The sequence below is a fragment of the Apodemus sylvaticus genome, chromosome 4, assembly GCF_947179515.1.
Source record: "Apodemus sylvaticus chromosome 4, mApoSyl1.1, whole genome shotgun sequence".
Taxonomy (NCBI): Eukaryota; Metazoa; Chordata; class Mammalia; order Rodentia; family Muridae; genus Apodemus; species Apodemus sylvaticus.
In genome coordinates this window covers 19328296-19343854 of record NC_067475.1, presented here as the reverse complement: position 1 = coordinate 19343854, position 15559 = coordinate 19328296, and the positions used below count along the sequence as shown (strand labels likewise).

At 38.8% G+C, this 15559-nt stretch overlaps 1 protein-coding gene across 15 annotated transcripts in view; it reads right to left on the bottom strand.

Moving 5' to 3' along the window:
• Window positions 1-444: 444 nt before the first annotated feature.
• The window catches only part of LOC127682613 (guanylate-binding protein 1-like), a 248504-nt gene continuing 233389 nt past the window's right edge, over window positions 445-15559 (bottom strand). For 6 of the 15 annotated variants that reach the window (XM_052179091.1, XM_052179082.1, XM_052179089.1 and 3 more), the window contains 8 exons: window positions 13240-13349; window positions 9899-10095; window positions 9336-9578; window positions 7143-7423; window positions 5983-6195; window positions 4087-4189; window positions 3644-3837; window positions 445-1364 (listed from right to left, as the gene is read on the bottom strand). In XM_052179091.1, the coding sequence (XP_052035051.1) occupies window positions 1254-1364; window positions 3644-3837; window positions 4087-4189; window positions 5983-6195; window positions 7143-7423; window positions 9336-9578; window positions 9899-10095; window positions 13240-13349 (1452 nt within the window). In that variant the 3' untranslated portion in view covers window positions 445-1253. Of the gene's footprint in view, window positions 1365-3337; window positions 3443-3643; window positions 3838-4086; window positions 4190-5982; window positions 6196-7142; window positions 7424-9335; window positions 9579-9898; window positions 10096-13239; window positions 13350-15243; window positions 15288-15559 lie in introns of all 15 variants that reach the window. The other 9 variants (XM_052179085.1, XM_052179098.1, XM_052179086.1 and 6 more) reach the window with 5 other exon arrangements.

Below are 15559 nucleotides of genomic sequence, written 5' to 3'. Positions count from 1 at the left end.
GTAAATAAAAATATATCAATTAAAAAAAAAGAAAAAAAAGCGTTGAACTCTTTCTATGAGTACACAGGATACTAGCATGGACTCAAAAGTATACTACAGAAAACTATGCCATCCACTGTTATTCTACAAGTTAATGTATCACCAGAAGTGTTTTATAAAAGCCCTAGGTTTATTGTCACCACCACCAGAAATATAATTACAAAGAAAGTATCTTTGTGTTTCTTTATCCATGAAAGAGTTGAGCTCTCATGGACTATAACTATGATGACTATGATGTGACTATGATGTTTCCTTTGTGTGGTCCTATTAACCTGCAGAGCAGATGCCCTCATCATTGAGAGCCTGGATGACAGCTAAATGTATTCTAATTAACTCGCCTCTTACAGAAATTTAAGGGAGGACTTTATTTCATCATGAACAACGTATAGCATGCATTTGAAACAATTACGGTAGATTAGTCATTTTTATTGAGAGCATTTACTTAACCATGCTTTATTCTAAAACTCTTAGAAGGTCAAAATGTTTTTAAAAATTATAAAGAGAGATTAGAAAGGAAACACAGAAGGCTGGAACGTGAAATAAAGCAAAAATTTCTCTAAAGGGGAGGGACAACTCCCACTCACAGGTGCATTCTGTCTGGAGGGGATTTTTCTCCCACTCTCCAATGGGTTTCTCTGCTCATCCAGCAGCCACACAGCCTTCCCACACTGAGCACTGCCCATTGTCTATCCTGGGAACCAATGTCTGCAGACAGCCTGAGACCCAAAGAGCTGTATCATATGGATATGTTCAGATTTTTATCATGATTACAACATTCCAATCTCAGCTGAGGGCAAAGCTAAATCTTTGAATTACTTGTGAGGACATGACTTAGAATATCCAGAAGGGAGTGTATGTGATACAAAAAGGTGTACCCAAAGGCAGCTGCCATATCACTGTGTGGTAAAAACAAATCCCAACCATACAATTTAGTTTGCATACACTGTCCATGTTTACAATTTCAAATATAAGACCCAATTAAAGATCACATGAATCTTTAGTTCTAACACAAACATGAACTGAATCACTTCATAAGCCAAACATTCTTTTTATATGTAAACTCTTCTTTGTTAACTCTATTTCTACCTTCTTCCCAATAAAGTGTCATGTCTTCAAGTCTTTTCAGTGCCAAGCTGCTTCACAGTCCAAAGCTATCCCTTAAGTTTATTCCTTGTGAGTGGAACCAGGGCGGATAGCCTTAGTCTGTTTGAATTTTAGAATATGGTACACGATGAAGATGACTTCACCTTCTTGATTTTCTCTATCTCTTCATGCAGCATTCTGCTCTCAGCCTTGAATCGTTCCTTAAGAAGTCTTTCCTGTTCCTAAAATGGAGATGGAAAATGAATTCAGACTGCATCCCACATTCTTCAGACTCTCACAGACTCTCCTTTGGTAGTTACTCTAAACCCTGGGGGAGGGGAGCCAAAACCATGCAATAATAAAAATAAAAGAATCTTCAACAAATGGTGCTGGTCCAGCTGAAGGTCTACATGTAGAAGAATTTAAATAGACCCATAATTATTACCTTGCACAAAACTCAAGTCCAAGTAGATTGCAGACCTCAACATCAAACTGAACACACTAAATCTAAGAGAAGAGAAAGTGGGGGAATTGCCTTGAATTCATTGGCTTGGCGCAGGACACAAATTTCTGAACAGAACATCAATAGCTCAAGAACTAAAATAAACAATTAAGAAATGGGGTCTCATGAAACTGAAAAAAGATAAGCAAACCATTAATAATACAAAATGGCAGCCTACAAAATGGGAAGTATTTTCATTAATCCTACATCTGACAGAGGACTAACATCCAAAATATGTAAAGAACTCGAGAAATTGAACATCAACAAACCAATTTAAAAATGGGGTACAGAACTCAAGAGAATTCTCAACAGAGAAATCTCAAATGGCTGAGTAGCACTTAAAGAAAATTTTAACATCCTTAGTCATCAGGGAAATGCAAATCAAATCTACCCTGAGATTTCATCTTATACTCATCACAATGGCTAAGATAAAAAACTCAAGAGGCAGCAAATGCTGGCCTTTGAATGTGGAGAAAGAAGAACACTCCTCCATTGCTGGTTGGAGTGGAAACTTGTAAAAATCACTTTGAAAATCAATTTGGCAGCTTCTCAGAAAATTGGCAATAGTTCTACCTCAAGACCCAGCTATACCACTCCTGCGTAAATATCCCAGAGATCCCCCACTATACCACAGGGATACTTGCTCAACTATGTTAATAGCAGATTTATTTGTAATAGCCAGAAACTGGAAACTACCTAAGTGTCTCTGAACTGGAGAATGGATGAAGAAAATGTGATACATCAACAAAATATAATACTATTCAGCTATTAAAAACAAAAACATGATGAATTTTGCAGGCAAATGGCTGAAACTTGAGTGTATCATTCTGAGTGAGGTAACACAGAACCAGAAAGACATATATAGTATGGGCCCATTTATAATTTGACATTAGCCATAAGTGCAGGATAACCATGTTATAATTCACGTAACCAAAGTAACTGAAAAATAAGGAAATCCCAAGGGAGGATGTGTAACTCTCACTCAGAGGGGGAAAGAAAATAGTCATCAGAGGTGGATAGAGGGAGAGAACTGTGTGGGAGATGAAGAGGGGAGTGAGGATTGTGATCAGGTTTGGAGGGAAGGGACAGGTGAGGCCTGGGAGTGATATTGGAAATCAATGGGGGACATCTCTGGGGCCAGAAGGAGACCTGGGTTGGGGAAGACTATAGGGATGATACTAGCTGAGATTCCTGTCAGCAGGGGTTATCTGTAGGGGGTCACCTCCTATAGCTAGGCAGGACTTCCATTTGAAGGAGGGGGACATCAACCCACCCATAGATCCTTCAACCTAAAATGTGTTCTGCCTACCAGATGTACCCCTGACACTATTAAGGATTTTCTGCTATGTTTACAGACCGTAACCTAGTATAACTGTCTCTTGAGAGGCTTCATTTAGCAGCATGTGAAAACACATGCAGAGACCCATAGCCAAACATCAGGTAGAATCTTATGGAAGAGTTGGAGATAAAACTCAGGGACGGGGGATGGGGGGGGGTCAAGGACTTCACAAAAAGTCCTACAGAATCAACTGACCTAGGCCCATAGAAACACCCAGAAGCTGAACCACCAAACAGATCATGCAGGGCTTTGACTTAGGCCCCACCCCACCTTTTGGAGCAGATGTGTAGCTTGGCCTTCCTGTGGCTCCACAAACAGTTGAAGCAGGGGCTATACCTGACTCTGTTTCCTACCATTGGATTCCCTTCCCCTACCTGAACCTTCATGATTGGGTCTCAGTAGGAGAGGATATCCTTTGTCCTGCTGGGACTAGATGTCCTACAGTAAAGGGCATTTTCACACAAAGAGGGCTTCTTCCTCTATGAGAAGAAGAGAAAGGGGGAATAGTGGTAAGGAATTATAAGGGCAGAATTGGGAGGACAGAAGGGAGGGGCTGAAATTATGAATAAAAAATAAATTACAAGAGAAAATAAACAAACAAGCCAAAACACCAAAATAAACAAACAAAACCTAACCAACCAAGGAACCCAGTGCAGTCAGAACTCCATGCAGCCAGGTACCTGCATTTTAAGGGATATGATTCTATCTTGCTCAGCCATGAACACTTTCTGTTCCTGATCCATCTTCTCGGTCAGCTGTTTTGTGAGCTCTTGATAACTCTTTTCCTTCTTTTTCATCAGCTGCTCATACTTCTTTTGCATTTCCTCCTGTGTTCTCCTTGAAGCTTCTGCAACTTCAGCTGTTACACGTTCCACTGAGAAGAGAAAAAAAGCAAAGGAGATGAGAATGAGTTTTGAGATGTTTTACCACATTGTAGAATCTTTACCCTGGAAGTTGACTAAGGAGGAGGGGCATTGCCATGTCTACTGGTTTAAAAACAGCTACCATGAATCTAAGAGTGACATTTGTCATCTTTGTTTCTACAATGATGATGTTATAAGGACCCATGTTTCAGCTCATGCCCAGAATTTCCAGCATCTGGAATCTTCTCAGTAGCTCTCACCTTCAATCTGCTTGTCTTTTTCTGTGAGTGACTGGTCCATCTTCTGAAGTGTCTCAGCCACCTCCTCCTTGGACTCATTGTACTTTCTCAACATCTCTTCAGCCTAGATGTTGAAGTAAGAGAGAATGAGGAAGTAAGTATGTGAGTTGAAGACAAATCATGCTTATTTCATTCAACTTAATTTTATCAACTATGGAACAAATACATTGTAACTCAAACAGTATTTCAGTTTTAAGGTTTTAAAATGAGCTTGAAGTAACCCCCCAAAGACTCAGTCTTTTCCAGCTCTTCAAATTTTAGTAACAGGTGATGCTATTCCTCTATCTGTATCTTTAATGCCTTATCCCCCTCAAAATATTTATTTTATATGTTACCTTCAGCTAATAAAGTTGATTTTATCTTGAAATGTAACCTTCATTAATTGAAAAACAGTTTTATCATACAATGTATTCTGATCACATGTTCTCTTTCCCCAACTTAACCCAGATCCTCCATACCTCCTTACCCACCCAACTTCATGCCTTTCCTTCCTCTCTCCTTTTAAGAAACAAACAGGCAAACAACCCCCTACCAAAAAGAAAAACAAAAATTACCCCAATAAACTGTCACATACAACACCAAACCACTAAAACACAAAAGTGAAACTGTAATTAATATATAAGCAAAAGATCAGTAAGACAAAAAACCACCCAAATACAGGGAGATAAAACATCTACAATAATACCATTGACTTTGTTTTGTTTGTGCCATGCACTTCCCAACATGGACCCTGCTCTGAAGTATTAACCAGGAACTTTTCCTTGTAGTGTGGTCCAACCAAACTTCCTGGCCTTAGACCATTCTTCCTGCCTGAATGACTTCTGCAGATCAGTCTCAGAGCATCTAGAATGGTGCCATAACATATCAAGAAGAGTTACCATGGTGATTTGAATAAGACTGGCCCCCATGAACTCAATATTTCCATGCTTAGTTATCATGAAATAAAATTGTTTGAGAAGAATTTGGCGTATAGACTTATTCAAGGGAGTATGCCTTGTGCTTTAAGGTTTGCAAAGCTAAGGCGAGGCCAGTGACTGTAGCTCAGGGTATAAAGCTCTCTGCTTATTTTCCAGCCCCATGTCTCCCTGTGTGTCAACATGCTCCTCATCATGATGATAATGGACTAATTCTCTGAAGCTGCATACAAGCTCCACATTAAATGATTCCTTTTATAAGACTTGTCTTGGTCAAGTTGGCCATTTGAAAATAGTATGTAGCCGAATCTAATCTTGACCTCTGGTGCCTATGTAGGGTACTTTAAAATGGCTAAAGGCAAAGGCTATGTACTCTGAATTTTTATTAAGTCTGTAAAGCTAATTGACCCTTATATATTGAGTGAGGTCTTAACTTCTTTCTGCTACAATTTCCTTTTCTTTCTCTAAGATAATAATAATAATAAATACTTAATAGAATTGATGTCAGAACTCAATGAGTTAACTTCTAGATAACAGTGAGAACAATCTATGTACCAAGTGCTATTGCTATATTACTGGCCTGTAAGCTATCATTACCTAGTGCTTGTGAGAAAACTTACTAGTTACTTGGTTTGGTTTGTTATTCCTTAAATTACAGTAGCTCTAACTCCCTGAGAAATACTGTAAACATTGGGGATAAATGAATAACTGTTGGATGATTAGATGAATAAATGATGGAATGAATGATTTCCACAAATATTTCTGAGAGGTCCAATTGTACTCTGAAAGGAAAAAGCTGCTGTCTTTATCACAGTTGACTGCCTATATGAATGTAAGACAAGGACCCAGCCCACAGACAGCACTGTACCTTCCTTGTACAAATTGACATTTGATGGAGATTCTACACAAAGCACCAAAAAATGCTACCAACAGCCCTGCTTACCTGGAGTCCCTTTCCAGGAGTCTGCTTATACTTTTTCTCCAGTTCTCGTTTCTTTTGAAGATAAAGGTAGTAACCTCCTGGTTTATGAAATGTCCCCTGCTTCACTTCCTCTTCCAGAGGACCAAAGATCCTCGCCAGTAAATCTGAGCATTGAGCTGATGACATGTCCATGTTCTTCTTAACAAAGGCATCTAGCTTGTCTTCCAGCTGGGTCTGATGGTGGACAGAAGGGAGATTTGCAATAGACTACTGAAAAATGTCTAGATGTGGCCACAGTCTTCACCTTACTGTAAGATCTCCTCAGGTTCATTCAGAAACTGGTCCTTTAGTTTGTAAATCTCTGAAGTAATCCTTCTTATCTCTTCTGCTACTCATCCTTCCTGATTTAGAAAGTGATTATCAAAGCACAGATGCCACATCATAGGAAACCATTTAATTTCCAAGTCTCTGATTTTAGGGATAGTTCCAATCACAAAGGTTAGAGTTAGACAAGTAGACAGGCTCCTGTGAACTCCTTGAATGTAGCACTCTACTACTTTTTGTCCTTACCATATATGGACAGATATTTCTCTGTGTGCAAGTCAGGCTGAGCAATACCAATTTCAGAGGTCTCTAGTCAGATAATGAGTAACAACAGACTACTAAGTCCAGAGACTTTACTAAAAGTACTCAATAAAAGATATTGTAAAATTATGTGTGTTTTTTGTCACTGTGAAGCTAGTGAACAGTGAAGATGATAGTGATGTAAATCTCAACATTTAGATTGTATAATGGAATAGAATATCTATATACATTACAACCTGAAAGTAACATAGATAAGAAGATGCCTATTTCCTACTGACATTGACTAGCTAACTTCACTAGAGGTCTTGATGACAACAATGTATCATTAATAAAATCAGGATATGCTAATCAGGGAGGGATCACCACTCATCAAGTGTCCATGTTTTCTTATAATGAACAAAATGAAATTTTGTGGGAAATGTAGTTAATGACAGTGCTAGATTATTTGGCTTATTTTTCTTTTATCAAATTCCAGCAGAATCTAATCATTCAATGGTCACTGTAAATCTGTGCACATCACTGAGTATCCCTGTCTTGGAGACTAAAGACAATTCTTCCCTCTCTCCTGACTTCAAGATGTTGAGTGCCACACTTACCCCTAATTCCTTCTGGAAATTTTGGTCTACATCCATGAAAGAATTTTTCATGTAGATCTCAGTGGCCTCCATTTCACAGGTCCTGTGCATGGCCAGCACCTCCTGGAGGGTTTCTGTGGGCATCTGGATCTTCTGATTCATCTGTTCTTCATAGTGGGTGATGGCCTTTTCCACTGCTGCTGAGTTCTCAATCTGGGCCAAAGTCATCACAGTGCTCTCCATGCAGGGGAGAGACCCACTGCTGATGGCACTGACATAGGTCTCCACCAGGATTTTGAGACCTATATAAAGGAGTTCAAAATGACTGTTAGTTGCTGGACAGAGTACATGGTTTCCACAATTTTCTAAGAAAGAACACCAAAGGGACAATGCATTACCCTGGAAATCCAGAGATCAAAGTCCAATTTTACTGCCTCTACATTTATCCCAGAGATGGATTTTGTATTGAATTGCTTAGGGCAGAGTTTGGAAGTCTGGAGACACTTTATCTCCTTATTTTATCACCCCTCTTTTGAAAAAATTCCATTCTTATTATCTTTCCTTTCTCTCTCATTAAATGGCCAAAGAGAAAATTTCTCATCATCTTTCTCCTCCACCTCTTCTTTTGTTGTGGTTGGGTGATTTTTGTTGCTATTGTTTCTTCGTTCTTTCCTTCTTTTTTTTCTCCCTCCCTCCCTCTCTCCCTCCCTACCTCCCTCTCTCCCTCCCTACCTCCCTCCATCCCTCCCTCCCTCCCTCCATCCCTCCCTCCCTCCCTCCCTTCCTTCCTTCCCTTCTTTTTTTCTTTTTTTTACTAACTTTTTTTTTTTAGTGCTGCATGCTACTACCACTGTTTCTACACTCTCTAAATAGGTGTATTGGGTTTTGTTTTTTCCCACGAGAGCTATAGAAGGACCAAGACATTCAGGTTTTCCTGCACCTTGACTCTTTGTAGGACTGAAAACAGGACATCCCAATAACCAACTCTCAAGCAAGTCATAGCACTTGCCAGCTCCTTCCTCTCAACAGTTCTATATGAGTCAGTCCTACATTTTCTTTTCTTTTTTTTTTTTTTTTATTTCTATAGTTGCGATGAATCATGGATTTTCTTTGTTTTTTTCTTTCAACTCCTAATAATTTTGTGCATATGTTCATTTATTTGGTTTTTGTTTGTTTGTTTGTTTATTGAACTAGATTGGGTACATATCGAAGCTAAGGGAATTCTGAGAAATGATAGAAATGATGAATTTGTATTTTTGATCCTCCTGCTTCCACTCTTGCAAAACTAAGATTACAGGTTTTCATAGCTGTACCAGTATATGTGATGCTGGGATAAAAACCAACATCTTTGCGAATGCTAGTAAATCATTCTACAATCTGACCAAAATTCCTGGCTCATGAGCTGCCTGACTCCATGGCGTTCCCTATTATAAATATCAGTGGGAAAACCCATATTAAATTATCCAAATATAAACAACTTCATCCACTCCAAAATCTAATTTCTCCTGATATTACTTTCCCAATAAATAATACAATATAGAAAGAAGAGATTCAGTCTGAGGTACCATATTTGTAGTTCCTTCTTGGACCTACCATACTGTCATATTCTATTATAATGGAAACTTTTATATTTGACATCAAAATATGTTAGCTTACATGTCACTTTGACACTTTTTAATCCCATAAGGTTGTTCTAACCCATGTCTACTTAATTTTACTCAAGTGTTATATGTCTATAACTTAGAGAGCTACCTACAGAGCTTGGAACCAATTGTAAATTCCTACCATCATGTTCTATCAGGATATCAAAACTGCATCATGACTCCACAACTCTCATGCACTCTCTTCTTTCAGTCACATAACTTTTACTTTCCTGAATTGGAAAGTTATGTGCTGCCTTAGGCTTTACTCTGTTGCCTTAGTCTAACGTGGTATTTGATCCTTTGTGACTTTCAGTTATCCTATTCATTAGTAGGGAACCATGAGCAAGTTGAAATTGTTTCTCAGGTTACATGGGATTCTGGTGATTTTCCCTCCCCTTTGCTATTACAAATATGAGATTGTGAGAAATAGATTTGCTTTCCAAGCAAATTCCACCATGAGATACATGCACTATATTTTCAACAACATCCACAATTGTTGTTTGGTCTGCTTTGAAGTGGCTTTATCAGTATCCCACAAAAGACCAGATAAGAGGTTGAAGGGATGACTTACGTTTCCCATTGACTATGATGCCACCAGACAGAGTCTTGACACCAGAATAGCTGAAGATGTATGAGGTGAATTTTTCAACTTCTTCTACATATTTTTTATTCAGTTCCTCCTTCCCCATAAACTCTAGTTTTTGAAGTTGCTTTCTGTCAGCAGGACTGTCGAAGATGAAGCACTTCCTCTTTGGGAAGAACTTCTTGATACACATTTGTGGCTCATTTAATCTTTTAGTTTTCTCATCAGTTCCTTAAGGCAGGATAAATTAGATGCAGTAAACTTCAAATAAATTCTTTAAAATATATGACCCTTTTAATAATATAATTTTCCCAGAGCAACTGGAAAATAACTAATGTGGAATGAGCAAAACCAAAACAAAAGGAATGAAAAAGAACAGGCCTTCCTCTAAGAAGCTGTAGATAGTACAGTTCAAACTTAGCCATGCTGAGTTTTCATTTCCCATAACAGCTCTGAGGAAAGCACAATTACAGGGTCAAGAATTTTACCAGAATGCAGAAATGATCCTTCTGCTCTTGTTACCATTATAACTAACCATGGCTACCATTTACCTAGTCTCAGAGCCAGTGAATTCTCCAGGTACTCATCAGGAGTTATAGATCTTCCATTAAGTTCCAGCTCCATGGGGAAATCCCTCAGAGTCCACACAAAGACAGGAAAGAAGCTTACAAAGTTAGGTAATTCATCTACATCACTCTGATCAGGTGATGACTTTGATTTGATTAGCTCGGTCAGTTTTGTCACATAGCTGGCATGCTCAGTTATGAAAATTACAGGGAAAACACATTTTTATGATGTGGTTCCACCAGTACCCCTAAAAATAATACATTTATTTGTAAGCTTATTCATTTTCAGAATTTACTTGTCACAAATACCTATTTCATGTCTTCAATGGAGCAAGCACTGTCCCTGGAACAACCTTTTAAAATAAGCAAAAGAATGCCTATACTAGAGTCTATATCTTACTTAAAGAGACAGTCAATAATTATATGAATAAAATACAAAAAAATCTTCAAATATTGCTAAAATTGTGATGCAGAAAAATAAATCAGTCCAAGCAACATTGAGTCAATGCATGCATCTGCCTGGGGATCTTACACAATACATTCTTCAAAGGGCTACTTGTGCTCTGTGACATTCTAGGTTCTCAAAAATGCAAACATAGGAGTTATATCAGAAGAACATTCCAAATAGAGGTTATATCACTTGTAAACCCTTATATAGGAAAATGTGATTATATACTGAGTATAAACCATGAGTGCCAGTGTGGTAGGGCAGACCATCCAAAAGACCTACATGTAGACATACAGACCTTTGTCTTCAGTTTGATTTGCACTAAATGGGAGGCACTTTATGTAGAGAAGAAATTATACAACATCATTTCTGAAGATCATATTGGCTGGGATTCTACTTGAAAATCAAGAGTATAAGCAAAGAATCATTCCATAGTTGACAGATCTGAGACAAGAAAAGCTTAGATTTCCATGTGGTGGCGGCACACACCTTTAATCCCAGCACTTGGGTGGCAGAGGCAGGTGGATTTAGAGGCCAGCCTGGACTACAAAGTGAATTCCAGGACAACCAGGGCTACACAGATAAACCCTATCTTGGGAAAAAAAAAAGCTTAGATTAGCATTTGTCATAGAAGGTATGTAGGGATGGAGGGGTGGTATACTGCTATTACAGTCTGGCTCCCTAATTGGTTCTTGATTTGGTCAATAATGAAAGCAAGGTGCCAATTGCTGTTTGGAAGGGACAGGTGGGACTTCTGGGTCCCAGGAGGAAAAAGAGATACAGGAAAAGAGAAGAGACTTTTTTGCCAGGTTTTGGAAGGAGAAGCACAAAACAATCATGTAAGATCTTGGGGAAGTTAAAACCAGTAGCCCCTATCACTGCGAGATAGGCCAGGATGTTGGCCAAAGCTAGCTGATACGAGCCATTAAGCTTAGGGCCGGAGGAGAGACAGCAGAAAGAGAGACAGGGATAATAAATTATTAAGTGCACACATTTCCAAGCAGGAGGAATTTGAAAAGAGAAATTGTGCTAGTAGGCTAATTCTAAAGTTATAAAGCTGAGTGCTTTTATTTGCCCAAAGGTGGGTAGAGGGAGAATCCTGGTTAATGATGAATGCCTGGAGGTACGAAAGGGAAATGGGAAAGGCTAGAGTGCAGGCAACAGCTTAAGGGTCCCAGTTCCAGGGTAAAGGTGGTAGCATATTTTTAAAACTACACAGAACATAGAGAATATGTCAGTCTAAGGAAATAGGTTTGCTAATGGAGCTGAGAATGGTAGAATAGTGACTTCCTGTGTACTAGGAAATGGTTATATCAAGTGATTTCTATGTTTTAAATCTGAACAAATGAATTCAGTGAATGATAGAAAACATTAATGCAATTAGAAACATAGAGGAATAAGAGATTTTATGAATTTTTATTTAAATTGTCTCTAAGGTGCCTACATGAGGTATTCCATCTGCAGATAATGTGAAAGACAGAATGTGTCTGTAACTACAGATAGACTTGATGACAGCTGACATATGGGTGTTTCAGAAGCACTTGAGGCACAATGATAGCCCCTAGAGACAAAGTAAAACCAGGCTATCATAGGCACAGGGACTAGAGTCATACATTTAGAAGCCACAAGAAGAAGAGAATATGAACATGAAAGTCTTGCTAGTGTGGTGGGTGGAATACTGGAGAACTTAGAAACTTTAGTCCTTAGAGCCAAGTTATGTAGAAAGGAGGAAGAAATATACTCCTGGTATCTGCTGAGACAAACAATACAAAGGCCCACTGGATAAGGAGTTACTTGAGCTCAATATTTGTAGTTAAATTCATTGAAATTTAGCAAAGTTCATAATGATTTAGGCAAGGTAATAGGAGCATAGAAATAGTGTGAAAGGGGGAAGAAACAGAAACATCGGGTATAGATGAGTATCTTTTGGCCAAAAAATGTGTCAAGTGGATGTTTGAAAGAAAACTGGTACTCTGTACAGAGAAAGTTGCTGTACTCTGAGAGCCCGTACTTTAGAGACCTTTGTCTTCTTTTTATTAGCATGAGAATGAGATTGTACAACACGGTCTAAATAGGAAGCATAGCTGTTTCTTCAACAGTTCCATAACATGAAAAGTGTGAGGGTGGGATGAACAAAAGCAAACAGTACCTCCAAGCACCTGAGAGATGAACAGGAAATATTTCTTCCAACACATTAACTTGGCAGTTAGATGGTAACACAGATGCTGTCAGGAATGGTGATTTGTGGAGACAGAATTTTAACTGATGTTGAAGATTCCGAGGATATGGAATATTTAGTCAGGAATGGATTTTCTGATCAGTCTGTGACTCTGTTTGAATGACACATAGGCCAGGAAAACTTGAACTTGTGATGGAAATGAGGTAAACCTGATAAAGAGAAAAGGAATTTCCAAATCCCTTACATTTGCTATACACTTGTGGTGGTTGAAAAACAATGGCCTTACCTTCTGGTTCACCTAAATAAATAATGAAGCTATTCCTTCTAGGTTTAGGATTTCTTGATGAGATTGTAGGATAAATATTTCCTATAGCATTCAGTGGGCAGTCAGAACATTACTAACATTTAGAGATAATGATAATGCTGATTACTGAGAACATGAGTTCTGAATCACTAGAGGATTTGGAAAAATTAGGATATTGATGAAGATAGGGGTGCTCTTAGCAGTGTACTACTCTGTCTAAGGCAACATATGATGTAAGAAGTTTGAATTGGTTCTGGAAAGTGAGACAAACTCATATGAGGAGTATCAGGGAATTTGTTAATGAGAGATTTAAAATACTAAGGCTCCTATATACCTGATGTAATAATGATGCTCTTCTAAGTTTAGTACTATGGTAGAGCACACCAAAAGGATACTGCAGCTGGTCCATGGCCTTCTGGTTGATCATTCCTAAGCTGTTGTAGATGAAGGTGCTGCTAAGGAGGACTGCCAAAGCAAAGATCCAGCAGCCATTCTGGTTGTCGCCCTACAGATCAGTGAGTTAAAAAGAGTGACTAAGAGACTTTCCATTAACTCAGGTAGGCAAAGAAGGCCTTTGTCTGTCCCCCATCAGGTATGACATTTAATGTGAGTCATTTCTACTATATAGTAATTTTCTACCTGTACAATGATTTTTATGAATCTTCAACTCATGTGGTATAATTCAAATATGGCAATGTACATCCACGTATATGAGAGCATGGAGGACATTTACACTTAGAAGTCATAATGTTGGTCAGTTACTAAAATCTATCCTGGCATGCTGGGCTTCACTCACAGGACATGTTATGGTAAGGGACATTTTAGCACTAGGGAAAAATAAGGCAGAAGAGTTTTGTTGGTCTCATATTAGGAAGAGTAGTAATGTGATCCTATGCGGAAAAAAAGTTAGTAGTACAAATTGTAGTGGTTTGAAATAAATAAATAAATAAATAAATAAATAAATAAATAAATAAAAGATGCCATAGCAAATTGTAGTGGATTGCATGAGAATGGCCCCCACAGACTTGTATTTTTAAATGCTTAGGCATTTATTGAGTGGAAAATTTTTAAAGAATTAGAAGGATTAAGAGGTGTGGCCTCCCTGAAAAAGTGAGTTACTAGAAGTAGGATTTAAAGTTTCAAAAGCCTATACCAGGCCCAGTCTCTCAGTCTCTCCCTCTCTCCCTCTTCTCTCTCCTTTCCTCTTGTCATCTCCCCTCCCCCACTCCCTGCCTCCCTCCTATCCCCTCTCTCTTCTGCTGCTTATGGATCAGGGCATATCTTTCAGCTGCTGTTCTAGCACCATGCCTGCCATTCCTGCTGCCATGCTCTCTACCATGAGGATAATACACTAAGCCTCTGAAACAGTTAAATGCTAGCTAAATGCTTTGAAAAAAATAATAGTTGGTGCACAACACACCAGGAGAAAGTGATCTCCCAGCAGTGCATTCACTTCTGGGCACAGAGGGGAAATCCCTACTTTCTCTCCAATAACTGTCAGGAGGGGAAGGGCTAGGAGCACACCATGTATTCTCTCAGTGTATGGGTGGGACAGGATTCTTTCAGTCACCATTTGCACCAGGGAGACAGGCAGCTCCAACTCCCTCTGTGCACTGTCCTCAAGGAGAGAGTGATCTCTCAGCAGCTGTTTCTAGTCTGGGTTCAGAAGTGAGAGCTCCACTTTCTCTCCAATAAGTGTCCGGAGGGGAATGGCTAGGAGCATACAGGGCATGCAGCTCGTACAGGATTTTTCCAGTTGCCATCTCTATCCATGACTTGACCGGCTCCCCAGCCATATACACATAGATCCCTACAAGAATTTTTTTTTTGCCCAAGAGTGCTGACACAGGCTTACAGGCCCACAGAAGGAACAAGATACAGCCAGAGACAGAAGGCCACCAACTAACACCAGAGAAAACCAGATGGCAAAAGGTAAGTACAAGACCCCTTCCAACAGAAACTAAGGGTACTTGGTAACATCAAGTTCTCTCATCAAAGCAAGTACTGGATACCCCAATGTACCAGAAAAGCAAGAGTTGGATTTAAAATTGCATCTCATGATGCTGATAGAGAACTTTAAGAAAACATAAATAATACCCTTAAACAAATTCAGGAGAAGACAAGTAAATAGCTAGAAGCTTTTAAAGAGGAAATACAAAAATCCCTTAAAGAATTACAGGAAAACACAAACAGGTGAAGGAACTGAACAAAACCATACAGGATCTAAAAATAGAAGCTGAAGCAATAAAGAAATCACAAAGGGAGACAGACAACACTGGAGACAGAAGACCTGGGAAAGAAATCAGAAATAGATACAAGTATCACCAACAAAATACAACAGATATAATAGAAAACAGTGAAACAACAGTCATAGAAAATGCAAAATGCAAAAAACTCACCCAAAACATTCAGGAAATCCAGTACACAATGGAGAAGACCAAACCTAAGGATAATAGGGATACAAGAGAGCTAAGACTCCCAAGTTGAAAGACAAGTAAATATCTTCAATAAAATTATAGAAGAAAACTTCCCTAACCTAAGGAAAGAGACCATGGACATACAAGAAGCCAACAAATAGATTGGGCCAAAAAAGAAAATCTTACGGTCACATAATACTCAAAACACCAAATGCACAAAAGAAAGAAAGATTACTAGGGGCAGTAAGGGGAAATGGTCAAGTAACATGTGAAAGAAGATCTATCAGAATTACACCAG